Source organism: Anomaloglossus baeobatrachus, chromosome 4 (assembly GCF_048569485.1).
Source record: "Anomaloglossus baeobatrachus isolate aAnoBae1 chromosome 4, aAnoBae1.hap1, whole genome shotgun sequence".
In the NCBI taxonomy this organism is placed as follows: Eukaryota; Metazoa; Chordata; class Amphibia; order Anura; family Aromobatidae; genus Anomaloglossus; species Anomaloglossus baeobatrachus.
Genome location: NC_134356.1, coordinates 432462975 through 432490039, shown reverse-complemented (window position 1 = coordinate 432490039; position 27065 = coordinate 432462975). Strand labels below are relative to the sequence as shown.

The 27065-nt window shown below is 43.2% G+C and overlaps 1 protein-coding gene and 1 long non-coding RNA gene across 2 annotated transcripts in view; both read right to left on the bottom strand.

Annotated features, from left to right (window-relative positions):
- LOC142303767 (uncharacterized) overlaps positions 1-27065 on the bottom strand; it is a 138048-nt gene that overhangs the window by 8138 nt on the left and 102845 nt on the right. The window lies entirely within an intron of this gene.
- On the bottom strand, positions 12603-21610 carry LOC142301616 (uncharacterized). The gene is made up of 2 exons (XM_075342644.1): positions 21360-21610; positions 12603-16122 (listed from the first exon to the last, which is right to left on the bottom strand). Exon 2 carries the CDS (start codon positions 16114-16116, stop codon positions 13471-13473), a length of 2646 nt encoding a protein of 881 aa, XP_075198759.1. The 5' UTR covers positions 16117-16122; positions 21360-21610; the 3' UTR covers positions 12603-13470.

Here is a 27065-nt window from a genome sequence, read left to right as displayed (position 1 = left end):
TAGTAGTCTTTTGGCCTGAGCCATATACAGCTGCAATTCCATCTTGCTGTAAGTAATGATATTTTCTTTTTTGCTTTTTTATATTATATGTAGTGTAGGGACCTACAAGCATGAGGTTCCCGTGACGAGGGTTGTAGGCTTACGTCTTATGGCCATAACGCTAACAAAAAACCTCAAAAACGTTTTTGTACAGGATACAGCCAGGCCCCTTTTTGTTAGGCCTTGCTATCAGAGTTTCTGTCCCTACGTAGCGTGCAGTGGGGGTACGGCTTGGCAGCCCGCCTGATCTAATAGTATGGGCGTCACCTAATAGGCTGCGGGTTTGTGACTGTGCGTCTGCTAGTGTGAACAGTGCTCTATGCAAGCCACCAGTGTGCAGTTTTACCATCCAGCCATCACCTCCTCCATATTTGGAAGTGCGTGTGAATGGCTCCACCTGCACCTGTGTTGCCTCCACCTAGTGGGGGTTTAGCTGTATCCTACTGGAGTGGTAGTAGTCTTTTGGCCTGAGCCATATACAGCTGCAATTCCATCTTGCTGTAAGTAATGATATTTTCTTTTTTGCTTTTTTATATTATATGTAGTGTAGGGACCTACAAGCATGAGGTTCCCGTGACGAGGGTTGTAGGCTTACGTCTTATGGCCATAACGCTAACAAAAAACCTCAAAAACGTTTTTGTACAGGATACAGCCAGGCCCCTTTTTGTTAGGCCTTGCTATCAGAGTTTCTGTCCCTACGTAGCGTGCAGTGGGGGTACGGCTTGGCAGCCCGCCTGATCTAATAGTATGGGCGTCACCTAATAGGCTGCGGGTTTGTGACTGTGCGTCTGCTAGTGTGAACAGTGCTCTATGCAAGCCACCAGTGTGCAGTTTTACCATCCAGCCATCACCTCCTCCATATTTGGAAGTGCGTGTGAATGGCTCCACCTGCACCTGTGTTGCCTCCACCTAGTGGGGGTTTAGCTGTATCCTGCTGGAGTGGTAGTAGTCTTTTGGCCTGAGCCATATACAGCTGTAATTCCATCTTGCTGTAAGTAATGATATTTTCTTTTTTGCTTTTTTATATTATATGTAGTGTAGGGACCTACAAGCATGAGGTTCCCGTGACGAGGGTTGTAGGCTTACGTCTTATGGCCATAACGCTAACAAAAAACCTCAAAAACGTTTTTGTACAGGATACAGCCAGGCCCCTTTTTGTTAGGCCTTGCTATCAGAGTTTCTGTCCCTACGTAGCGTGCAGTGGGGGTACGGCTTGGCAGCCCGCCTGATCTAATAGTATGGGCGTCACCTAATAGGCTGCGGGTTTGTGACTGTGCGTCTGCTAGTGTGAACAGTGCTCTATGCAAGCCACCAGTGTGCAGTTTTACCATCCAGCCATCACCTCCTCCATATTTGGAAGTGCGTGTGAATGGCTCCACCTGCACCTGTGTTGCCTCCACCTAGTGGGGGTTTAGCTGTATCCTGCTGGAGTGGTAGTAGTCTTTTGGCCTGAGCCATATACAGCTGCAATTCCATCTTGCTGTAAGTAATGATATTTTCTTTTTTGCTTTTTTATATTATATGTAGTGTAGGGACCTACAAGCATGAGGTTCCCGTGACGAGGGTTGTAGGCTTACGTCTTATGGCCATAACGCTAACAAAAAACCTCAAAAACGTTTTTGTACAGGATACAGCCAGGCCCCTTTTTGTTAGGCCTTGCTATCAGAGTTTCTGTCCCTACGTAGCGTGCAGTGGGGGTACGGCTTGGCAGCCCGCCTGATCTAATAGTATGGGCGTCACCTAATAGGCTGCGGGTTTGTGACTGTGCGTCTGCTAGTGTGAACAGTGCTCTATGCAAGCCACCAGTGTGCAGTTTTACCATCCAGCCATCACCTCCTCCATATTTGGAAATGCGTGTGAATGGCTCCACCTGCACCTGTGTTGCCTCCACCTAGTGGGGGTTTAGCTGTATCCTGCTGGAGTGGTAGTAGTCTTTTGGCCTGAGCCATATACAGCTGCAATTCCATCTTGCTGTAAGTAATGATATTTTCTTTTTTGCTTTTTTATATTATATGTAGTGTAGGGACCTACAAGCATGAGGTTCCCGTGACGAGGGTTGTAGGCTTACGTCTTATGGCCATAACGCTAACAAAAAACCTCAAAAACGTTTTTGTACAGGATACAGCCAGGCCCCTTTTTGTTAGGCCTTGCTATCAGAGTTTCTGTCCCTACGTAGCGTGCAGTGGGGGTACGGCTTGGCAGCCCGCCTGATCTAATAGTATGGGCGTCACCTAATAGGCTGCGGGTTTGTGACTGTGCGTCTGCTAGTGTGAACAGTGCTCTATGCAAGCCACCAGTGTGCAGTTTTACCATCCAGCCATCACCTCCTCCATATTTGGAAGTGCGTGTGAATGGCTCCACCTGCACCTGTGTTGCCTCCACCTAGTGGGGGTTTAGCTGTATCCTGCTGGAGTGGTAGTAGTCTTTTGGCCTGAGCCATATACAGCTGCAATTCCATCTTGCTGTAAGTAATGATATTTTCTTTTTTGCTTTTTTATATTATATGTAGTGTAGGGACCTACAAGCATGAGGTTCCCGTGACGAGGGTTGTAGGCTTACGTCTTATGGCCATAACGCTAACAAAAAACCTCAAAAACGTTTTTGTACAGGATACAGCCAGGCCCCTTTTTGTTAGGCCTTGCTATCAGAGTTTCTGTCCCTACGTAGCGTGCAGTGGGGGTACGGCTTGGCAGCCCGCCTGATCTAATAGTATGGGCGTCACCTAATAGGCTGCGGGTTTGTGACTGTGCGTCTGCTAGTGTGAACAGTGCTCTATGCAAGCCACCAGTGTGCAGTTTTACCATCCAGCCATCACCTCCTCCATATTTGGAAGTGCGTGTGAATGGCTCCACCTGCACCTGTGTTGCCTCCACCTAGTGGGGGTTTAGCTGTATCCTGCTGGAGTGGTAGTAGTCTTTTGGCCTGAGCCATATACAGCTGCAATTCCATCTTGCTGTAAGTAATGATATTTTCTTTTTTGCTTTTTTATATTATATGTAGTGTAGGGACCTACAAGCATGAGGTTCCCGTGACGAGGGTTGTAGGCTTACGTCTTATGGCCATAACGCTAACAAAAAACCTCAAAAACGTTTTTGTACAGGATACAGCCAGGCCCCTTTTTGTTAGGCCTTGCTATCAGAGTTTCTGTCCCTACGTAGCGTGCAGTGGGGGTACGGCTTGGCAGCCCGCCTGATCTAATAGTATGGGCGTCACCTAATAGGCTGCGGGTTTGTGACTGTGCGTCTGCTAGTGTGAACAGTGCTCTATGCAAGCCACCAGTGTGCAGTTTTACCATCCAGCCATCACCTCCTCCATATTTGGAAATGCGTGTGAATGGCTCCACCTGCACCTGTGTTGCCTCCACCTAGTGGGGGTTTAGCTGTATCCTGCTGGAGTGGTAGTAGTCTTTTGGCCTGAGCCATATACAGCTGCAATTCCATCTTGCTGTAAGTAATGATATTTTCTTTTTTGCTTTTTTATATTATATGTAGTGTAGGGACCTACAAGCATGAGGTTCCCGTGACGAGGGTTGTAGGCTTACGTCTTATGGCCATAACGCTAACAAAAAACCTCAAAAACGTTTTTGTACAGGATACAGCCAGGCCCCTTTTTGTTAGGCCTTGCTATCAGAGTTTCTGTCCCTACGTAGCGTGCAGTGGGGGTACGGCTTGGCAGCCCGCCTGATCTAATAGTATGGGCGTCACCTAATAGGCTGCGGGTTTGTGACTGTGCGTCTGCTAGTGTGAACAGTGCTCTATGCAAGCCACCAGTGTGCAGTTTTACCATCCAGCCATCACCTCCTCCATATTTGGAAGTGCGTGTGAATGGCTCCACCTGCACCTGTGTTGCCTCCACCTAGTGGGGGTTTAGCTGTATCCTGCTGGAGTGGTAGTAGTCTTTTGGCCTGAGCCATATACAGCTGCAATTCCATCTTGCTGTAAGTAATGATATTTTCTTTTTTGCTTTTTTATATTATATGTAGTGTAGGGACCTACAAGCATGAGGTTCCCGTGACGAGGGTTGTAGGCTTACGTCTTATGGCCATAACGCTAACAAAAAACCTCAAAAACGTTTTTGTACAGGATACAGCCAGGCCCCTTTTTGTTAGGCCTTGCTATCAGAGTTTCTGTCCCTACGTAGCGTGCAGTGGGGGTACGGCTTGGCAGCCCGCCTGATCTAATAGTATGGGCGTCACCTAATAGGCTGCGGGTTTGTGACTGTGCGTCTGCTAGTGTGAACAGTGCTCTATGCAAGCCACCAGTGTGCAGTTTTACCATCCAGCCATCACCTCCTCCATATTTGGAAGTGCGTGTGAATGGCTCCACCTGCACCTGTGTTGCCTCCACCTAGTGGGGGTTTAGCTGTATCCTGCTGGAGTGGTAGTAGTCTTTTGGCCTGAGCCATATACAGCTGCAATTCCATCTTGCTGTAAGTAATGATATTTTCTTTTTTGCTTTTTTATATTATATGTAGTGTAGGGACCTACAAGCATGAGGTTCCCGTGACGAGGGTTGTAGGCTTACGTCTTATGGCCATAACGCTAACAAAAAACCTCAAAAACGTTTTTGTACAGGATACAGCCAGTCCCCTTTTTGTTAGGCCTTGCTATCAGAGTTTCTGTCCCTACATAGCGTGCAGTGGGGGTACGGCTTGGCAGCCCGCCTGATCTAATAGTATGGGCGTCACCTAATAGGCTGCGGGTTTGTGACTGTGCGTCTGCTAGTGTGAACAGTGCTCTATGCAAGCCACCAGTGTGCAGTTTTACCATCCAGCCATCACCTCCTCCATATTTGGAAGTGCGTGTGAATGGCTCCACCTGCACCTGTGTTGCCTCCACCTAGTGGGGGTTTAGCTGTATCCTGCTGGAGTGGTAGTAGTCTTTTGGCCTGAGCCATATACAGCTGCAATTCCATCTTGCTGTAAGTAATGATATTTTCTTTTTTGCTTTTTTATATTCTCATAAGGGTAAGAGAAGAAAATGCACCATACAATTTGTTGTGCAATTTCTCCTGAGTACCCTGATACCTTATATATCCATATATAGGGGAAAACTACTGTTTGGATGCACATCATGGCTTAAAAGAGAAGGGATGTAATTTGACTTTTGGAGCGCAAAATTGGCTTGAATAAATAGTGGCCATGTCGCAGTGTGCAGAGCCCCTGATGTGCCTAAACAATGAAAAAAAAAAAGCCATAGATGACCTTATAAACTACACTACTCAAGGAATTTGTTTAGGGGTGTGGTGAGAGCCATGAATCCACAGTTGCTTTACAAAATTGTATAACATTCAGCTGTGAAAATGAAAAAATACATTTTTCCCACAAACATATTGCTTTTGCCCCACATTTTTCATTTTCATAAGGGCTGCAGGGGAAAACAGACTAATACAATTTGTTGTGCAATTTTTTCTTCTTCTTGGGCGGGCTTTGCACACTACGACATCGCAGGTGCGATGTCGGTGGGGTCAAATTGAAAGTGACGCACATCCGGCATCGCATGCGACATCGTACTGTGTAAAGCCTAGATGATACGATTAACGAGCGCAAAATCATCGTAATCGTATCATCGGTGCAGCGTCGGCGTAATCCATAATTACGCTGACGCGACGGTCCGATGTTGTTCCTCGTTCCTCCGGCAGCACACATCGCTGTGTGTGAAGCCGCAGGAGCGAGCAACATCTCCTACCGGCGTCACTGCGGCTTCCGTAGGATATGCGGAAGGAAGGAGGTGGGCGGGATGTTTACATCCTGCTCATCTCCGCCCCTCCGCCGCTATTGGCCGCCTGCCGTGTGACGTCGCTATGATGCCGCACGACCCGCCCCCTTAGGAAGGAGGCGGGTCGCCGGCCAGAGCGACGGTCGCAGGGCGGGTGAGTGCATGTGAAGCTGGCGTAGCGATAATTTTCGCTACGCCAGCTATCACACGATATCGCACCTGCGACGGGGGCGGGGACTATCGCGTGCGACATCGCAGCATCGGCTTGCGATGTCGCAACGTGCAAAGCCCGCCTTGGAGTACACCAATATCCCATGTGTAATGGAACACTACTTTTTGAATACACAGCAGGGCTCAGAAGGGAAAGAGCGCTATTTGAATTTTGGAGTGCCATTTTGGCTGGAATAGATTGCAATCGTCATGTCACATTGGAACATCCTCTGACCCGTCAAAACTGCAGAAACCCCTACAATTAACCCCATTTTGGAAACTACACCTCTTGAAGAATTCATCCAAGAGTGTAGTAAACATTTTAATCCCTCAGGCGATTCACAGAATTCTATAACATTTTCCAATAAATGTTGCTTTGGTCCAAAGTTTTTAATATTCAAAACGGGTAATGTAAGAAAATGAATGGTAACATTTATTACACAATTTTTTTTAAGTTTGCCAATACCCCATATGTGGTTGAAAACTACATTTGGGGCACTGTGCAAAGATCAGAATGGAAGGAGCACCATATTGGAGTGCAGATTTTCCTTGAATGATTTGAAATTGCCATGTAACATTGGCAATGCCCCTGGGGTGCTAGAAAAGCAGGTCCCCCATAAGTGATCCCACTTTAGAAACTACATCTCTCAATTAATTTATCTAGGGGTGCATTGAGCATGCTGACACCACATGTGCCTCACAGAATTTGACCCCACTTAGCAGTAAAGAAAGAATAATTACATTTTCAACACTAAAATGATGTTTTCTCCTCAGGTTTTTAATTTTATATTGGCTAATAGGAAAAAAAGTGGACAATACAGTTTGTTGTGCAATTTCTCTAGAATACGAAGAATACCTTATATGTAATCAGGAACTACTTTTTTAGGCACAGTGGAAAGGTCAAAATGGAAAGCATATTATGTTATAGCACAGATAAAAGGTTTGGTTGTACAGTACTACTTAGCCACATGGCAAAACTCGGCAGAGTAGGAGCGCTATTTGACTTTTGGAGCACAGATTTTCCTAGAATAGTATACAAATCCCCTAAGTGCCAGAAGAGCAGAATCCCCCGTCAGGTTTCACCATTTTGGAAATTACACCCTTCTGGAAATATATCTACAGGTGTTGTGACGATTTTTACTCCATGGGTGTCTTCTAGAAACAAGCAGCATTGATGTTGCTGAGTGAAAATTGCAAATCTGCCATCGTAGTGCCCAATATTATAGTGCCCTTACATTGTGCCCCGCTCTTGCTTTGGGAGACACGCACCTGGTAAATTAAACAGACTCGCCTCACAATAGAAATGAGAAACATGTAGACAACATTAGGTACATTGTGGGACTCAGAAGGAGGGGAATTTGGATTTGGGAACACAGATTTTTCCGGAGCCTTTGTGTTACTAGTAACGTGAAAACCCCCTATATTTACATTGATAGATGATGGACCTGAGTGGGGACTTGTTTTGTTTTTTTATAAGTGACTTAGGGACAAAATGTAGACTTGATGGAAGAAGGTTGAACTAGATGGACCTAGATCTTTTTTCAACCTATGTAACTATGTAACTTTTGTGGAATGAGTTAAAGCTTTTTTGGGAACATTTTACAAGACACAAGAATCCTGTGCTCTTTGCTGAGCACTCTTGAGCACTTACTTTGGGGTTTTCATCTAAATCTCAAAATTACATAATTCAGAAGACACACCCGACTGATCCATTCTGAATAATTAGGCAGCAGAGAACATTTGGACCCTGATCCTGTTCGGCGATGTTCGTCTTTTCAGAAATGCACACAAAAATGTTGCTGAGTGCGCTTTTATGAACACTTAAAAATACAGACCCTGCCAGATCATATGCCAGAGCCAAAAATTACTCCCTCTGCTTCATTATAGGGACCCTTCCAACGTGAGTTCTGCTGAATCTCAAATTTGAGTGATTTACATGTTTAACCCCGTGTAAATGCTCAGGGTAGAGCTCAGGAAAAATGTGAGCCAAGCCTAATTGTGATCTTTGGGAGGCAGAATAAACAAATCAACAGCAGGTCAAGAATTGGTTTTGTTTATTTTTTACACCGTTGACTAGTATTAGACAGCTTTATTCTTCTTCGCTACTATTTCAGCGATTTATATCAGGTTTTTAAGTTTGGCTACTATCACACACTAAAACAATGCTTTAAAAAAGATTTTGCATTTCCATATTTTGAAAGCTATACAGTTTTCATTTTTCTGCAGACAGAGTCATGTGAGTGTTTGTTTTTTTTGCAGTATAAATTGATGTTTTTATTGGTACTGTTTGGTATGTTTGGCCACATAACTTTTTTGATTGCTTTTTATTATGATTTTTGGGAGGCAGAATGAACATAAAACAGAACTTCAGGATCAGTTTTTTTAGGTTGTTCACCGTCCAGTAAAATTGAAAAGATACCTTTATTTCTTGGGTCAGTACAATTACAGCAACACCACATTTATGTTTTGCCTCTTTCACACAATAAAAACAATTTCATAGAAAAAAATAGATTTTGCACCGCTATATACTGACAGCTATAACTTAGTTATTTGCATGCTAACAGAGCTGAGTGAGGGCTTGTTTTTTGCAAGACAAGATAACCTTTTCATGAACACCATATTTATTTACATTTGTCTTTTTAATCACGTTTTATGCCACCATTTTTCCAGTTGTTTGATGAAAACCTAATTTTTGCCACTTTTTTTTTGTAATTGTGTTTGCTGAAAGGGTTAACTAGTGTGACAGCTTTATAAATTGGGTCATTCTGGATATGGTGATATCAAATATGTTTAATTTGTTGTTTATTTTTAGATTTCAAAAATATTTGTGTTTATTTTCATAGTATTGTTTTCTTTTTTATTTTGTGTTTTTTTTATTTTTTTAACTTTTTTACTTAGTCTCTCTGTGGGACTTTAACTTTTAGTACTCTGATTGCTGGTCTAATGAATTGCAAAGCACTTACATTGCACTACATTAGGTCTGTCAATATGACACTGGCAGAATGTCTATTAGACCATGCTCTTGGCATGGTCTAACAGGCCACCATAGCTGACAGATCGGGAGGTCATTATTTGACCTTCTGCTGTCATGGCAACCATTGAGCCCCCTTAATCAAATCACAAGCCTACCTCTCTTAACCTTGCAAAATCTATTGTGGCATTTACAGGGTAAGAGAGAAAGGGGTGGTGCGGGCACCAGCCTCGGCTGTGACAGGCGATGCTCGGCTATTATTTAAGCTAAGCTCCCGGGAGCGAATGTTCGTGTACTGCTTCTGTGCCCGTACGATTGCCAGCACATACAGGTTCGTCAATTTGAGGGAACGCAGTGGAAAATAGGACATACGAGTAAGTTCAATGTCTGGACGGGGTTAAAGAGTTTGTATAGTTTCTGTTGGAAAAGAGACAAAAATGTTACAACATAAAAGACTATTCATCTTTTCAATGATGCATTAGGAGTAGAGAAGGATGAATCATTTGAAATTCAAATTCATCGGTTTTCCTGAATTTTCAGCAAAAATTCAATTTTCAGCAAATATATCTCAATACTGGAAAGTTTTTAATGTTTGTAAAATACACGTGGGGGAGAGAAGACAGAGCGCAAGGAGCCCAATGACAATAAGAGCTTACACTCTACAGGAAGGAGAGAGAGAGAGAAGGCCCCACTGACCACAGGAGCCTCTTACTAGAAAAGAGAGAGATAACTCAGTTTATCATAACAACTTATACTCTATAAAAGAGAAACAGATGCCTACACTCTACAGGAGTAAGAGGACCCTATTGACTATAAGAGCTTACTACGGAAGAGAGAAAGAGAGAGTGAAAGGACCCTGCTGACCATAAGAGCTTACACTGTACAAGAGCGAGAGATGACCCGGCTGACCATAAGAGCTCACACTATACAGGAGAGAGAGAAAGAGAGAGGACCCTGCTGACCATAAGAGCTTACACTCTACAAAAGAGGCAGGACCCAGCTGATCATAAGAGCTTACACTCTGCAGGAGATAGAAAGAGTGAGAGAGAGAGAAAGAAAAGACCCTGCTGACCATAAGAGCTTGCAATGTACACAGGAGAGAGAGAGAGAGAGAGAGAGAGGGGGGGGACCTTGCTGACAATAAGAGCTTACACTGTTCAGGGGAGAGAGAGACAGAGAGAGAGGACCGTGCTGACCATAAGCGCTTATACTCTACAAGAGAGTGAGGACCCAGCTCATCATTAGAGCTTACACTCTACCGGAGAGAGAAAGAGTCAGAGAGAGAGAGAAAAGACTCTGCTGACGATAAGAGCTTATACTCTACAGGAGAGGGAGAGAGCGATAGAGAGAACCCTGCTGACCATAAGAGCTCGCACTATACAGGAGAGAGAGAGAGAGAGAGAGAGAGAGGACCCTGCCGACCATAAGAGCTTACACTGTACAGGAGAGAGAGGACCCAGCTGACCATAGGAGTTTACAGTCTACAGGATAGAGAGAAAGAGAGAGAGAAAGGACCCTGCTGACCATAAGAGCTTACACTGTACAAGAGATGACCCAGCTGATCATAAGAGCTTACATTCTACAGTAGAGAGAGAGGACCTCGCTGACCATAAGAGCTTACATTCTACAGTAGAGAGAGAGGACCTCGCTGACCATAAGAGCTTACATTCTACGGGAAAGAAAGATTTTTCCAATGACTGTAGAAATGAAAAAACGACTTTGCCTTACAAACTGTTCTCCATTAGGAACCGCTTAGCATCGCCCAGTTATTGACCATCACTGTATAAGGTATGATAATCCCCTAGATATCATAGCTGCAGGCCAGATTCATGAGGTGATGCAAAACAACGTTAGTCCACTCTCGGAAGCTTCTGCAGTATCAGAAAGGTTGTTGAGGAAGTTTTTTCCGTGAACCGCAAACCAAATGTCAAAGTGCTCGAATTTGTACGAAAGCACGAATTTCATGAAATTCAACTTGAACTCAATCCTTTGCGGTTCGATCTGCTCACTACTAATAAGCTGCCTCAAATAATAAAGAACACGCTCACCCTTGTTTTAAATATATCTTGCTGCCACGAGTGGAATTTTTTTCCTGTTTCTGGTAATTGGAGTTTGATTAAAAAAGTTTCAACACTCTTGTTCCTTGCATACATTTTCTTTATTAAAAATCTGGTATGTAAATGTTTGGATCTGTGCTATTCTAAGTCATAGCTAAGAGTGTATTAAAACATTTTAAATTATCTTTAATTTTCATGTAATTTTGTATACCAAGCTATAACTGTTGCAGGCAAGTCTATTGGCCCAAGGTAAAAACTTCCAAAACAATGATGCAGCGCAATAGTGAGAGGATTTTATGATGGAGTATAACAGCTGCAGGCCATTGGCTGAACAACGATCGTGAGTGGGTCAATGGAAAAAGGAGATAGGACATGCAGCATCATCAAAAATTGTAGACCAGTAAAACTCACCCTGCACACAGTTGTCACAGTGACTCTAGGATAGCGGGAACTGCGGCCCCTAAGCTGTCCCATCAAGCTAGGGGGCCCTATGCGGTAAACTCTACAACCACATCAAGCAATGAGCACAATTTTCACCAGAGAATCTAGGGCACCACACCACACAGACCAACGTAGAAACTATAGCTGGCAAAAGATTTCATCCAGCTTAAATAGAAAGGGAGCAGATGTGATTGGTTTCCCCACCACATGTGATCAAAGAAACCTAACAAGCAGACTGGCAGAGATTAACGCTTGCTAGCATGCCTATGATGCAGCACACAGCAAGTCAATGCCCGAGTCTGCCTGTGTTGATCCCAGATACCAGAAAAACTATCGAGTGGAGTGTCAGAATCTGCAATGTGATCAGAGCCTGACACCACCATAACTGTGGGCAAAAGTTGTGCAAAACTCCATGTAACAACAGTAGACTGAAGTTGGTAGAACCATCTAAAGTGTATGGGGTCTAATGATTCACCTCCCACCTCCTCTCCCGACATTAGGATTGGTAGTTTGAATCCAAGTGCCCTAGATTTTCATTCTCTTTCTGGTGAGTAAGAAGTAGAAGTATGGGAAACATATCTGGATGTAACAGATAAACAGTGTAATGATTAACAGATAAAAAAAGACATGAGTTTTACCATGCCACAGTATTATCGATTTTATTGCTTGTTTCAAGATAAAGCATTGCATGTCCTTTTAACTCCAGTTTGTGCCGTTGGTAACTGAAGGCTCATTCAGATATCAGTTTTTCACCTACAAGTTCTATCTGTGTTTTTAACTGAAGGAAATTGTACCCATTAGTCTATGGAACTGCTCACATGTAGTGCTGAGTTGATCCGGACTTTAAAAGTCCAGATCTGCGCGAATTCAAATGTACCCGAGTGCCAAGCTCAGGCCTAGAGTTCTAAGGGAACTCTGAGTATTGATCCGGGTTCAGCAACTAGGGTAATTAGAAAAAGGAAAAATAAAGAAAAAAGAATAAAGCAAGAGCACTACACTTACCAGTTTCCATTCGACTGTACACTGCTTTCGGGTCGCTTATTATCACTCATCTATATTCGCTGCTTTCCCCGCTCACTGGCAGTTTCCCCACAGCTGTGATTGGTTGCTGTTAAATAATGGGTTTACGGCGACAACTGCATAGCCAGTATATAATGATTGGAGCGAAGATAGGTCAAAAACATATTATGAATTTATTCAGATAAGAGTTGGAGGGTTACAGTCATTAGAGAAAAATAACTGTCTTGGCTTGAGTTAATAGATGGAGACAGATAGAAAAAATAACAGTTCATATCTCTTACATAGCTGTGATGTAGTAAGCCGTCTCTCTGTCTGTAGATCGTCTGGTCGGGTTGGTGAGTCCGTCTTTCTCCTCCCTCCTTCTCCACTACCTTTGAAGTGTGGGCTTCTTTTATAACCCAAAACCCCTCCTCCTGATTGTCCTTATCTCTTTACATGGTAACACAAAAACTAACTATCCTTATTTTAGTTTGAGCATTACATCATGTCACGTGGTACATTTTACCCGCGAAATAAGTGTACTTGCGCACTAGAGACCTGTAACAAGACCTACTTCAGTCTTATATTTATAAACCTTTGAAGCTCGCTGAGCTTTGACCTCAGTGTAACAGTAACTTACAGAAAGAAGTTTCTCATGGCTATTTCAGCCCTTAGCCCAACATTCTAAACAATATATAGCACTACTTTGACAACTTTGACAAACAATGTCAGATGGCTTTGATGGACGACTAACAGATGAGCTTGGTTCTTACCATCTCAAACTCTTGGTTTAGCATTTTCCAACACACAGGCATCCTTAAAGGGATGGGCGATAATATACATATATTTATGAATATATGTAATCCAGTCTATGAATCAATCTCCATAAACTCACTATTTTACAGTCCCCCCTAATATGGAAGTTTGATGAACCCCGGGAAACCCTAACTCAATCGTGTCATCATTCGTATCACATACATTCTTGTTGGAAATTCTAGACCAATATTTGACTTGATAAACCAATCTGCAACTTTCTGTCAAAAAGTCATCTTGCGATTTAACATTCCTCTAAGAATGTTATCTTCCTTTTTCATTTCTATTTTTATGTTCCTATATATCTTCTGAATTCTACACATCACAAAAACTTGATATATAATACACATCAAAACTAATAAAAATATGATTATGATGGGATTAAATAAAACATTACCAACCGCTGACTGAAAAGATGACTGAGACCAGGAATGTACAGATTTACTAAAACTCTTCCACCAAGTTCTACCTGACATTCCATTCCATTCGTGTTCAATATCACTTAATTCACCTTGTTCATGCCTGAATATAATTTCTGCTTCCTTTAACTGTTTCGTTAATAAATCTAACAAACCCTTGTCTTTCTTTATTTCACTTGTCCACATATCCCAAGGAAAATCATTTATCTGTGATAAATTGAATTGTATCGGAAATGCCGTTAAATTTCTCTTTCCTATAGAAGTGATATTAAAACTTCCTTCCTTCTTTGAAAGAGATCTCACATCTCCTTCTATACAATACAAACCCATAGGTAGGTTTTCCTTATGTACACAAGCAGAATAGTAAACAGAAACCACCTCTGTCTCAGACATGACCTGAAAACATATCTTAGTTGGACTTACTGGAGTCACCAGATCATGTAGTGTCTGTACAGTCTCTATTCTCGCATGACAAGAAGAATGATTATGAAAACATGAATGATAAATCACCTTATCCTGTCCAGGTAAACACATCACCTTAGAAACAAAATGCAAACATGAAGAAATGTCTACTTGTTCAGTGTTCACTCCATCAAATGCAAAATCTGTGTACTGCAGTTGATAGAACACTTGTTGTGTGTTGCTCACAGGTATACCCAAAACTGTAACAGGAACAATAGTTCCTTCTCTTCCAATCACCGGGATTAGCGATGTGCCAACACAAATGTTTCGTTCACATCCTAACCACTTATTTACCCACAAATCCGTATGATTCAATGCAAAATCATACTCTACAGGTAAATTTCGCAGTATTCCCAGTGGAGTAATTCCACTCTGTAAAGCTTGTGCAATCAGCTTCAAATTAGAAGAGTACTCTACCTGTATCTCCAGGCACGCTTTAGCTACTTGTGTTTCGTGTGTGCTTTCCACGAGAGCTAATGTAGCATCCTGTAGATGTGACACGGAAGAGCCTAGTACAGCAGCTGTATTCATTACCATCTTTTCAAGAAGTTGATTCAGACTCTTCTGAACCTTTACACCTTTTCCTCCAATAAAACCAATATTATCCAAATCTGACTTAAGTGTCTGTATATTCATGGCATTAGTCAGACTTCCCACTGTCCCAATTCCTCCCAGAATTCCTTCTAACACTCCTCTCTTACTCCTAGTCTGAGCTGTTCTTTTCCCAAACCACTGTTCTATCCCCATCTCCATGTTTATGAGATGTGATTGACACTGAGGAAACCTGGTAGAGATCTTCCAATGAGACATATTGAAAGTCCACACCATTGTCATAAATTCTCCATCCCTTAATAAGGACTTGGACTGAAATTGATTAATTTGGAAAGGAGAAGACGGCATGAACCTCGTGTCTGTGCATGCACTATCTGCTGCTGACCAAATATTCACACTAACGTCTTTACAATGTCTGTAATGTGTCTTTGTTTCAACGCAACACTGGTAAATTCCAGAGTCCCTGGAAGATGGATTCTCTATGGAAAAAATGAACGTATCATCCATCCACCTGATATTACCAATCTGACCTCTGTGAATGACATTAGTTGGACTGTTTAAAAAACTTCCCAAAAACGATGAATTTTTGGTCCATGTCAACAAAGACTCAGAAGGCAATTTCAACCTTGTGTCACATTTTAACATTATGGGCAATGTATTTACTTTATTATGTACTGTCTGTGGTGAAACCCTTATTTCCGGAACTATAGTGTTAGTAGCGGTAAACACTACAGATACCTGAACTTGCACAGGTTCCCGTGTTATCTGGAAATTCCATGTTTTGACCCAATCTTTATCTCCTTCTGTGATGGAGAGTAAAGAAGGATCCAGAATTTTCCCAAAAACCTGAGTTTTTAACAAAATTTCTGTTTTGGATCTTCCAAACTTTCCCTTTGCAATCATGTCATTTGTAATATCACCGGACCATACAGCAGGTTCATCACCTCTGATCTCTATGTTCCAGTATAGTACATCTGTAGGAGAACATTCCCATGTACCCGTTTTATTATTGTGTACATATTCTCCTTGTAATTGTGTGAATCTAGTTTTAGGTCCTGCAATCGCATGTAATATTATGTCTGTGTCGTGTATGAAATGTAATTCAATGTAACATTTTGTTCCATATCCCATGCAGATATTTCCTGTTATCTCCACAGAATTGTCCGTGATGTCCTCTGTCAGTAAGTTCCGTGTATCTGATCCTCTTGGTCTTCGAGAATGTTGAATCTCTCTAGTCTGTTCATTCACATCATTGGCGATTGTTCCTTGATGTAACATGTAAACAATGATGAAAATAAAGCAAAGCAGCAGGAACGTAGATCCCATCACGTAGAAGCTTGTCTTGAGCTTGGGAAGATGTTCTTTCTCTAGAAGGCTTGATGTCATCTTTCCTTCACAGTCTTTAGGTTCTTTATTCCAGTTCGTATAGGAATCCATTTCTTCCTGGAAAGAAATGCAGTATCATTATTTTGTCACAAATATTTTGCACTGGTCAACGTGAACCCACACTTTTTGTGTTTTCCGGGTCTTTTTTACCACATTTGACACTCGGTGCACAAGAATCATGACTTGTCCCATAGTCTCAAGGACTTCAAAAGGACCTTCCCAATTACACTCCCATGGTCCACTCTTGCGAAAGGTTTTGATCATCACTAGAGCACCTTTCTTGAACTTGGACTCATAGGGTGGCTCCATTTTCTGCATTCTTGATGCCGCATATGGCAGAATCGCTTTCAGGTTCTCCTGCAGCGATCTCAACCATTGGGACCTTGAGATAGCATCTTTTTGTGGAGTGGATAAAAATGGCTCATGTGGAAACCACAATGGCATTTTTCTTCCCGTCATCAACTCAAACGGAGTGAATTGAGTTGTAGAAGAGATTGAACCTCTTATACTCATCAGTATGAAAGGTACCTTGTCAACCCAAGTGTTACCTTTGTCCAAAAGCATCTTTGCAATTCTGGACTTGATTGTCCTATTCATTCTTTCCACAATTCCCGCAGATTGTGGATGATAGGGGACATGAAATTGCTGTCGCGCCCCTAGAATAGCACAAGCAGTTTGCATGATTTTACCTGTGAAGTGGCTACCTCGATCGGAGGTAATCATCCTTGGGATCCCCCAAGTACAAAAGACATGTTGTACCAATTCCCTTGCTGTGGACAAAGCATCATCTTTCCTAACAGGTAATATTTCTACCCATTTTGAGAACACATCTACCACAATCAATGCATACCTGAGACCATGTTTACCTGAGGGTAAAGGACCAATATAGTCTATCTGCAGTGTAGACCATGGACCATCTGCAGGTGCGATCCGTAGAAGTGGTGGCTTCTGTCCTTTAGGTCTTGGATTTATTTGGGCACAAATGAGACATGATAGTACAACACTTTGAACTGTTTCGTCCATTTTTTTCCCAATAAAATTTCTCCTTGAGAATGACTAACAATTTCTGTTGTCCCAAGTGACCTAAACTCTCATGGTTGTATCGAGTGAATTCTACCTGTAGATGTTTTGGTACAACTGGACGCAATTCTTCATTTGAATTGTGACACAAAACCCCATTTTCACAGATGAAAGGAGGTTTTGGATCATCCAGAAAAATAACAAGAGAAGGATCTTTTCTCTGTTCTTCTGCAAATGAAGGTATGTACGTGTCTGCTCTCTGAACCGCTGAATTCTCAGAAGGTTCAGAGTCAAACACTTCCTCTCCTGTCAGGGCAGCTTCTTTGGCTAGAGCATCTGCGGTTGCATTTCCTACAGATAACTCATCATCAGATCTTTGATGTGCAGCGACTTTCACTATAGCAAATCTATTTGGGGCCCTAGATGCCATCTCAAAAATTGATTCTAGAGTTTCGCGGTGCAGCAAGGCTTTGTTGGACGAGTCCACATAGCCTCTCCTTTCCCAAACAGGCAGGTAATCGGTTAGGGATCTGACAACATAGGAGCTATCACTGTAGATTACCATTGGAGTTTGATCATCAGCTTCATTCAGCTGTAGGACCATTCTCACCGCTTCTATCTCTGCCCTTTGAGCTGAGAAATGACTCGGTAACTTGTGTTTTACCACTTGTCCTCGCTTGGAATAGAAAATTCCATATCCTGTGTGATAGTGTCCTTCCAGAAAAAATCTAGAACCGTCTACAAACACAGGTTCATCTGCGTCTTCCGACTGTCGTCTGAAGAGAGATGGACTTGGTTCATGGAACGTTTCTATGCAATCATGGGTTTGTCCTTCATACTGCATCAATTGAGGAAGAACATACTTGGCCTTATAATCTACCTCAATTTGATTTGGAGACAATGAGAGCAACCAATGGGCAAATCTCTGATTTGACACACCTGGGATGTTTTTCTCAAAGAGAAGTTTCAGTGTGGAATGTGGCGTTTGGAGAATAACCTTTTGGAACCCGATGATGTGTTGAGTGATTTTTATTGCAAAATACACTCCCACCAGGTGTCTTGCGCACACCTCAAACCCCCTCTCAACAGGTGAGAGAAGCTTAGAGAAGTACCCCAAGATTCTCCATTCCCCCCCTTGCAGCTGCAGCAAAACCACAGAGATACTTGTCTCTGAAGTGTGTGCTTGAAGCGCAAAAGGTGCGTTCTTTTCCACCATACTTAACGCAGGTGCGTGTTGTAGATCATGTTTCAATTGTGTGAAGGCTTTTTCCTGTTCGACACTCCAGGGACCAAAATAATCATCATTGTCACCTTTTAAAAGATCATACAAAGGTCTGGCTTTGTCAGCAAAATTTTCAATGAAATCCCTTGAGTAATTTACAAGCCCTAAAAAATGTCTTAGTGCCTTGTGTGATGTTGGAATTGGAAGAGATGCAATTGCCTCTATTCTGTCCTGTAGGGGTCGCTGTGTACCTGGACTTAGCAGAACTCCTAAAAACCTGACCTCAGTCTGCATCAGCTTGACCTTTTTGGTATTCAGTTTTAAACCTGCATCATGCAGCAGCTCAAACAATTCTGCCAGTAGAGAAATATGCAAATTCTCATCCTCCGTACTCAACAAGATATCGTCCACATATTGCAATAAACATTCCGGACGAGAAAATTTCGACAAAACGTTCGCCAGCGCCTGATGAAAAATGCTTGGCGACATACTAGCCCCCTGAGGAAGCCTACAGCATACATATTGCTGATCGAGGTGGTTGAATGCAAATCGATATTGGCAACTTTGCTCAATCGGTATACTGAAAAAACCATTACTGATATCCAATACTGAGAAATACCTTGCCTTAGCATCCAATCTCGACATCATGTCATGTGTATCAGCTACAATCGGTGCTACATTGGGAGTACACTTATTGAACATCCTCAAGTCCAACAACATCCTATAGCTACCATCGCTTTTCAGAACACACCACAATGGATTGTTACAAACCGAATTTGCCTTTCGTATGACACCTTGAGCCAACAATTCCTGTATAATCTTCGACATCGGAGCAACTGACTCCGGAGGCAACTTATACTGACGCTGAGGAGGTGGGTCTCGACCTTCAATTTTGACAATTACATCCTTCATTGTTCCAACCTCATTCCTGTACTGAGCCCATAAAGAAGGAAACCGCTGTACTAACTCAGTCAATACTTCATCACCACCAGTTTCAGGCCACAAATGATCTGCTGACACTACATCGGTCAAACAAATGGTCCCGACATGACTATATTCATTTGGATCAATAACTACCGCCTTACAACCGTTAGAATCTTTCCATACTGTTTTGTTACCCAAATCAATAATCCAGCCATGCTTTTCCATAAAATCAGTGCCAATTATATTCTCAGTATCCTGACAACACCAAATATCCATTTTCGTTTTCAAAAAACCAGGTATTTCCAAAGAAACATCCTGCGCTAAAGTCACCTTTGTTCCATTTTTACCACTGAAACCAACAATTGTGCATACAGGGGAATCTGGCTTTAAATGTAAATCAACATTTGTGACACTCAATTGCGCACCTGTATCAAGGAGAAATGTTACTTCCTGACCTTCAAGATTTACCTTTAAAAATGGTCGACCACAGCTATCCATTGAAACTCGAGTGACGAATTCCAGTGGATGCAGCCTGGGGACCGGCTTTGCCAGTCAGGAGGATGGAGAAGGGAGAAGAGCAACAGGTGTCTTGCCCCTTCCATCCAATCCCTGTATGGACATTTCCCTTATCTGTCTGGTCAGAGGTGCATATGGTGATTGGTTATTTCTGTTGTCAGTATGAGTGGGCGTGTATGGTGATTGGTTATTTCTGTTGTCAGTACGAGTGGGCGTGTATGAAGGTGGAGGTGCTGAAGATGGGGGAGGTGCACTGGATGTGTTTGGCATCAGTCCATTCTCCTTACCCAGCCTTTCCTCAACTCCCGCCCTCAGGAATTTCTTGCATTCCCACTTCAGGTGTCCGGGTTGGCCGCAGAAAAAGCAATGAATTGTGCTTTTCCTGTTACCCCCCCCTGAATTCTTGTTTTTAGAATTCAACACCGGTCTTTTGTTGTTTTTGATCTGTTTTTCCTGGGATACTAATGTGTCAGTGGTCCCTTCTATCATGGCTATTTTTGATTTTACCTGATTTTGCTTCATTCGTCTACGTATTCTATCAATAAATGACGTGACCTCTTGTAGACTTTCCATTCTAGAAGCTATTTCGAATGAAGCAGGGTCCAAATATTTAAACTTTTTAACAAAGGCCTTGATCATGGAAGGCGGTTCTTGATCAGATCCGATTTCCATTATCATTTTGTAGGCCTGTTCAAATTTAACGACAAAGACAAATGGATCCTCCTGTATGTGTGTCTTAAGGTTTTCTAACAATTCGACTGTTGGGGTAGTCTCTCCTGTGGTAAAGAGAATTAACTGTCTCAGCCTATCTTCCTTTGTGTCATGGATCAGGTCATTGTGTTCGTCAGTCCTAGGTGTTGCTTGTAACCTTTTTGCCATGTGGGAGGGAAGCCATACCCTGTAAATCTTGTTTCTCTGTTCATTTGTTAGATTATATTTATCCGAATGTGACTCAAAAATGTCCGCATTATGGAAGGCGTCCATTTTATCATCATATTTCGGTATGTCTTTAATGATTTTCATTAATTGGTCATGGATTTTAATGTTAAGACGGGCAGCCTTATCATGTAACTTCTTTTTCCGAAGTTCCTCCTCATTCAGAGTCTCGTCCTCGGCCGTATTCAGCCCGTCCGGTACGTCTGAACCTAAAGCTTCTGTCTTGTTCTGTCTCGTATTAACAGATACATATTTAATATCTTTCCGTAGTTTTGATATTAAATCTGCTCTTGTTTCCAACTGATCCTCCAGATGTTCGATATGTTCTGCTAATATCGAACAATTTGGACAATCTGTTGTCTCTGAATCTGTGACGTGTGTGTCTGTTGTATTGGACGTGCCTGTTGTTATGGGTGTGTCAGTCACCATGCAGATAGTGTGTGCATATGGCTGTGCCCCACCCACCATGGAGTTGTAAGTGTATACCATACCCAATACATTCTGTATCTTTTTCTGTAACCGATTCACAGTAAAAAACTTTTTATCTAGCTTAGTATTTTCAAGTTCACATTGCCGGTACAGATTTGACCATAACTGTGCGTCACTATGTGTATGATCAAAAGAATACTCTACATGACAGTTACTAAAATAATCATGAATAAAATCCATTTCTCACCAGTATGTGATGCTTGTCCTTGAATGGCTTCAACCGTCTGTTGGATGGATGGTCCTCAGAATGGCTTCAACCGACTGGATGGATGGTCCTGAGAATGGCTCCAACCGTCAAGGCTTGACACATACGACCTCCTTGCAGCTTGTCACGTTAACCCTCTCTTAGGCTCGTGATGTGGACACAGTGTATCGTCTTTGCCTGCAGCACTTTGGACAGAAAGATTACTCCCAAACTCACAGACCCCCCTTCTTGGACAAAGGGCAGGGAATGACGTGAGAAAGAGAAAAAAAAAAAAAAAAAAAAAAAAAAAAGAGTCCTTCTGCAATAATAGGCAGCGTGAAAAAAATCACCTTTCACAGAAAACAGCTGTGGTTCACAATCATTCAGGCTGGTGCTCGCCAAATGTTAAATAATGGGTTTACGGCGACAACTGCATAGCCAGTATATAATGATTGGAGCGAAGATAGGTCAAAAACATATTATGAATTTATTCAGATAAGAGTTGGAGGGTTACAGTCATTAGAGAAAAATAACTGTCTTGGCTTGAGTTAATAGATGGAGACAGATAGAAAAAATAACAGTTCATATCTCTTACATAGCTGTGATGTAGTAAGCCGTCTCTCTGTCTGTAGATCGTCTGGTCGGGTTGGTGAGTCCGTCTTTCTCCTCCCTCCTTCTCCACTACCTTTGAAGTGTGGGCTTCTTTTATAACCCAAAACCCCTCCTCCTGATTGTCCTTATCTCTTTACATGGTAACACAAAAACTAACTATCCTTATTTTAGTTTGAGCATTACATCATGTCACGTGGTACATTTTACCCGCGAAATAAGTGTACTTGCGCACTAGAGACCTGTAACAAGACCTACTTCAGTCTTATATTTATAAACCTTTGAAGCTCGCTGAGCTTTGACCTCAGTGTAACAGTAACTTACAGAAAGAAGTTTCTCATGGCTATTTCAGCCCTTAGCCCAACATTCTAAACAATATATAGCACTACTTTGACAACTTTGACAAACAATGTCAGATGGCTTTGATGGACGACTAACAGATGAGCTTGGTTCTTACCATCTCAAACTCTTGGTTTAGCATTTTCCAACACACAGGCATCCTTAAAGGGATGGGCGATAATATACATATATTTATGAATATATGTAATCCAGTCTATGAATCAATCTCCATAAACTCACTATTTTACAGTTGCAGTCAGATGCACCCCCATCCTGAGTGACAGCGTGTCTGACTGCTTGGAATCACAGACCCTGTCTGCGGCTCTAGATTGGTCTAAAAATAGATAAATAAAAAATTGGCGTAGGTTCCCCCCATATTATGATACCCAGGACAGATAAAGCATACAGGTATAGGCTGCAGCCCACAGCCGTGCACTTATCTTGGCTGTGTATCAAAATAAGAGGCACCGCATGCAGCTTTTTACCCCTTCATTTTGATACTCAGCCATGATAAAGCCAACAGCTGGGAGGTGGTATTGTCAGGCTGAGGAGACCCATACTTATGGGGCCCCCAGTCTAAAAATACAGTGACCCAGGATTGTCGCACCTATTAGAGGGAACAATCATGGAACTTTACTCGGCTCATCCCGATTGCCCTGGTGTGGTGGTAATCGAGGTTATAAGGGGTTATTAACAGCTCACACTAAGCCATAGATTAGAAATGGGAGGCGTCTATGAGACCCCACCCAATTACTATTCTTTTAGTGAAAAGAAATAAACACAAACATCAAAAAAATCCTTTCTTTAAAATAAAATACAAAAAAACACACCCTCTTTCACCCCTTTAATAACCCCCAAAACACCCAGGTCTGATTTAATCCAAAATATGTCCCACAATGATTCTATCTCTGATACATTTCAAGGCACAGCGCATGGGCATAGAACATGACCGCCTACTGTCGACTGTGAGCTACAGGCAGAGACTGAGCCACACAATGAGCAGTGCTGTAACTCAGGTTATTTTCGGTCACAGCTAGAGGTTCCCATGGTCCTCTACCTGTGATTGCAGGTAACCTGACCTCAGGTGACCTCATTGAACTGAGTGACCTCACTGTCAAGATATGGGGGTCAGTGAGTGCTCTTGTCCGTTGGCCCGGCCGCCTTTAGAAAGACTGCAAGGACCAGGACTCATCCAAACTGAACACCTGAACTCCGTACCCATAAGCAGAATGCTACTGAGACAACACAGGGTGTGGGAGCCACAATAATTAGACTTTATTGGATCCCCAACAGTCAAAGGCATAGAACAGAAAATCATGCAAACCACATGATGTAAAAGGCAACAGAATCTCACCCTTCTGCTACCTCACCAGGGAGTAGACTATTTGTGTCCAGGGCCACATACCCCAAACCAGCAGCACCCTGCTTTTGACAGGCACTCACTGTGAATCAGATAGTGACCAGCTTAGGAAGCTTCACGAGCACTGCAAAGTTCGTAGCCAGGTAAACGAATTGTCCCCAACTTGGGTTTCTTCCAGCCGAATCCTAAGATCCTTGGCGGTACTCCTGCACAATGTAATCCAGTTTCAGATTCCCTAGACGGCGCCGAAGTGTCTAGGCTGGGTAATGGACTTCTAACCGGGATCGAAACCCCTAGATTGCAGCCATGTAGCAAAAGAACAACCTGGTGACTCCAACAGTCCCTTTTTATATCTCCCGCATGCTCATTCCAGGGAATGTGATCTCATTGGATCGGTGGAATAAGGCCGTGCTTTGATTGAATGGAATTTCAATACACATAGGAAATTTTCATCTGAGTTTAGGTACAAAGAGAGGCTGGGGGAAGTTATATTAATTTAGTAATCCACATTCGTAGACAATGGGAGATTCCGATAGTCCTGGGGAAAACAATGACTCGACAAACACTAGTTAACACACAAAAGGGACTCTTGTCTGGTGAAATTAAGAATATTAACCTCTGACAGACATTTTACAGGGCTGTGTCTTCACACTCACCTGAGGTGAGGTCACAAAGTTCACAGACCTGCATCTCCTGGCAGAAAACTGCAGGGTTTTTTGCCAAGAGATGTAGATTTGGTGATGCAATTTCTAGAGCATATTCCTGCACTCAATCTACACCTCCTGGAAAAAAATTGCATCAAAACTGCAAGTGTTATGATGCGGTATTGATGCGTTTCTTTGCCAGGAGGTGTAGATTGGGTACAGGAATATAGTGTAAAATTTTCAGCACCAAATCTGTATCTCTTGGCAAAAAAAAAATGCGATTTTCTGCCAGTTTTCTGCTTTCAAAAAAATACATATAATGCTACTAACTGGCGGACACAGACAGAAGAGGGTACAAGTAAAAACAGTATATGGGCCCTTTGCAACCGAAGAACATGTTATAATGCACAATTCCCCTTGCTTTGAAGGTAGAAATTGGTCCTCTTTCCCCTTTGCCCCCTCACGTCTTGGGCCCCCTTACCTCTTTGGCCCCCATATCTATTTGTCCCCCTTACCCCTTGGGACCCCTCACCCCTTGGGCCCCCTTACCTCTTTGAGCCTCTTGGATCCCTTGGCCCCCTTAATCCCTTGATTCCCTTCACCCCTTGGGCCCCCTTACCTCTTTGGTCTACCCTCACCCCTTAGACCCCCTTAAGTCTTTGGTCCCCTCCCCCATTGGACCCACTCACCTGTTTGGTCCCTGTGGGGCCACACAGTTGCAGCAATGATATTCTGCCCCTGGTGCTACTCAAGATAACACTGAGGGGTTTCTGTGGCTGGCACTGTTGTAGAGCACTGGCCATCTTTTATGGGAGCACTGTGCATGACTGTGTGTTATGTTTGTACTTTTGAACTTAGTTTTGTTGGATGTAAATAATTCAGAATTACAAAGTTGGTTCCATTATTTATTCTACGTTGAATTTGCTTTAGGGGCAGGATCCAATGGTGGATTTGTTTAAGATGTCGCAGCTCATAGCTTAGCAATAGAAATCAGGAGATTTTTTTTTAACATACTGTACAGATATTGTAAGAGACTAAACAGTAGTGTAGAACGGTTACCATCCCTTTACCTGTAGCCACATACAGTATATAAAGGTCACTTTGATATTACTAATGTTGTGTTTGTGTAAAAGAGCTAGAAAGAGGTTGGATAGAGTCGTAGGAGGCCACACAGTGTAATATGCGAATTTTTAGGGTAATTGGTGTGCCTCTGTCCCTTGGTGAATTTATTTGCTACAAATTATTATTATTTTTATTTGCCGAACCTGGGGAATATGAATCTCAAAAGATTTAATCATCTCTAGCATTATCCCACTGCAATGGAAAATACAAATCTTCCATGGATACATCAAATACATTTTACCTTCTCTAATTCACAGACCTCAGATTAGAGCAGTCTCTGGCTGATAGATGACTTTTTGAAACAGTAGTATGTCTGGTACTATAGACCTTCCATTTATTTCACACTGAAGCATCACGGTGGCCAGGGCTGTATTTTGCCTTTATGCTGCCCTAGGCACTTTAAGTGGTCGCGCCCCTTAGTGACAACGTAACACTGAGTTTTCGCACACGACATCTGTTTAAGGCAGATCTACTCTGTAAAACACTTGAAAAAGTATCAATGAGAAACAAAGGGCACTAACCCCCTCCCCCAATGGGGATCACCACAGGCACATCAAAACATAGCATGAGTATAAAATATTCCCACCACACCGTCCCCACTTATATACTGTGACTGTCACACTGCCCCTAATAAACTACACACTGCCCTCCCTTATAAATTATACCCACCACACCTTCCTCAGTTATGAAATATGATCTGCACATTGACCTCACATCATGCTGCCCCCCTCCTCAGTGTCCCATGCATGCTGCCCCCTCCTCACAATGTCCCATGCATACTGCCCTCTCAGTGTCCCATGCATGCTGCCCCCTCCTCACAATGTCCCATGCATGCTGCTCCCTCCTCACAATGTCCCATGCATGCTGCCCCTCTCCATGAGCTCCTAATGCTGCCTTCCTCTTTTTCATAATGACACCTCCATGCTGCCCCATTCATCATACTAAGACCACCACACTAACGTTTATGCTGAGACACCCCCCCCCACACACACACTACCCCACTCTTGATATTGACTCCCCTACATTGCTCCACTCCATACTGATCCCACACATGCTGCCCCTTCTCCATAATAAGCTCCCAATGCTGCCCCCTCTCATTCTGAGTCCTTACACTCCACCGCCATCGATTTTGTCATTGCACTATCCCTCAACCCTTGTCCTCTGTCTCTAGGATTGGCCCCTCTCTCCCATTCCCCCAGCAGCAGCCGCTCTCCCCCGCCTTCACCAGCAGCCTCTCCCCCAGCATCAGCCTCTCTCCCCCCAGCCCCCCCAGCATCAACCTCTCTCTCCCCAGCGTCCCACAGCTTCAGCCTCCCCCAGCTTCAGCCTCTCTCCCCCAGCTTCCCCCAGCATCAGCCTCTCCCCCAGCTTCCCCCAGCATCAGCCTCTCTGCCCCCAGCATCAGCCTCTGCCCCCAGCATCAGCCTCTCTTCTCCCAGCCTCCCCCAGCATCAGCCTCACTCCTCCCAGCCTCCCCCAGCATCAGCCCCCCCAGCATCAGCCTCACTCCTCCCAGCCTACCCCAGCATCAGCCCCCCCAGCATCAGCCTCACTCCTCCCAGCCTACCCCAGCATCAGCCTCCCCCTCACAGCCTCTCCCAGTATCAGCCTCCCCCAGCATCAGCCTTTCTCCCC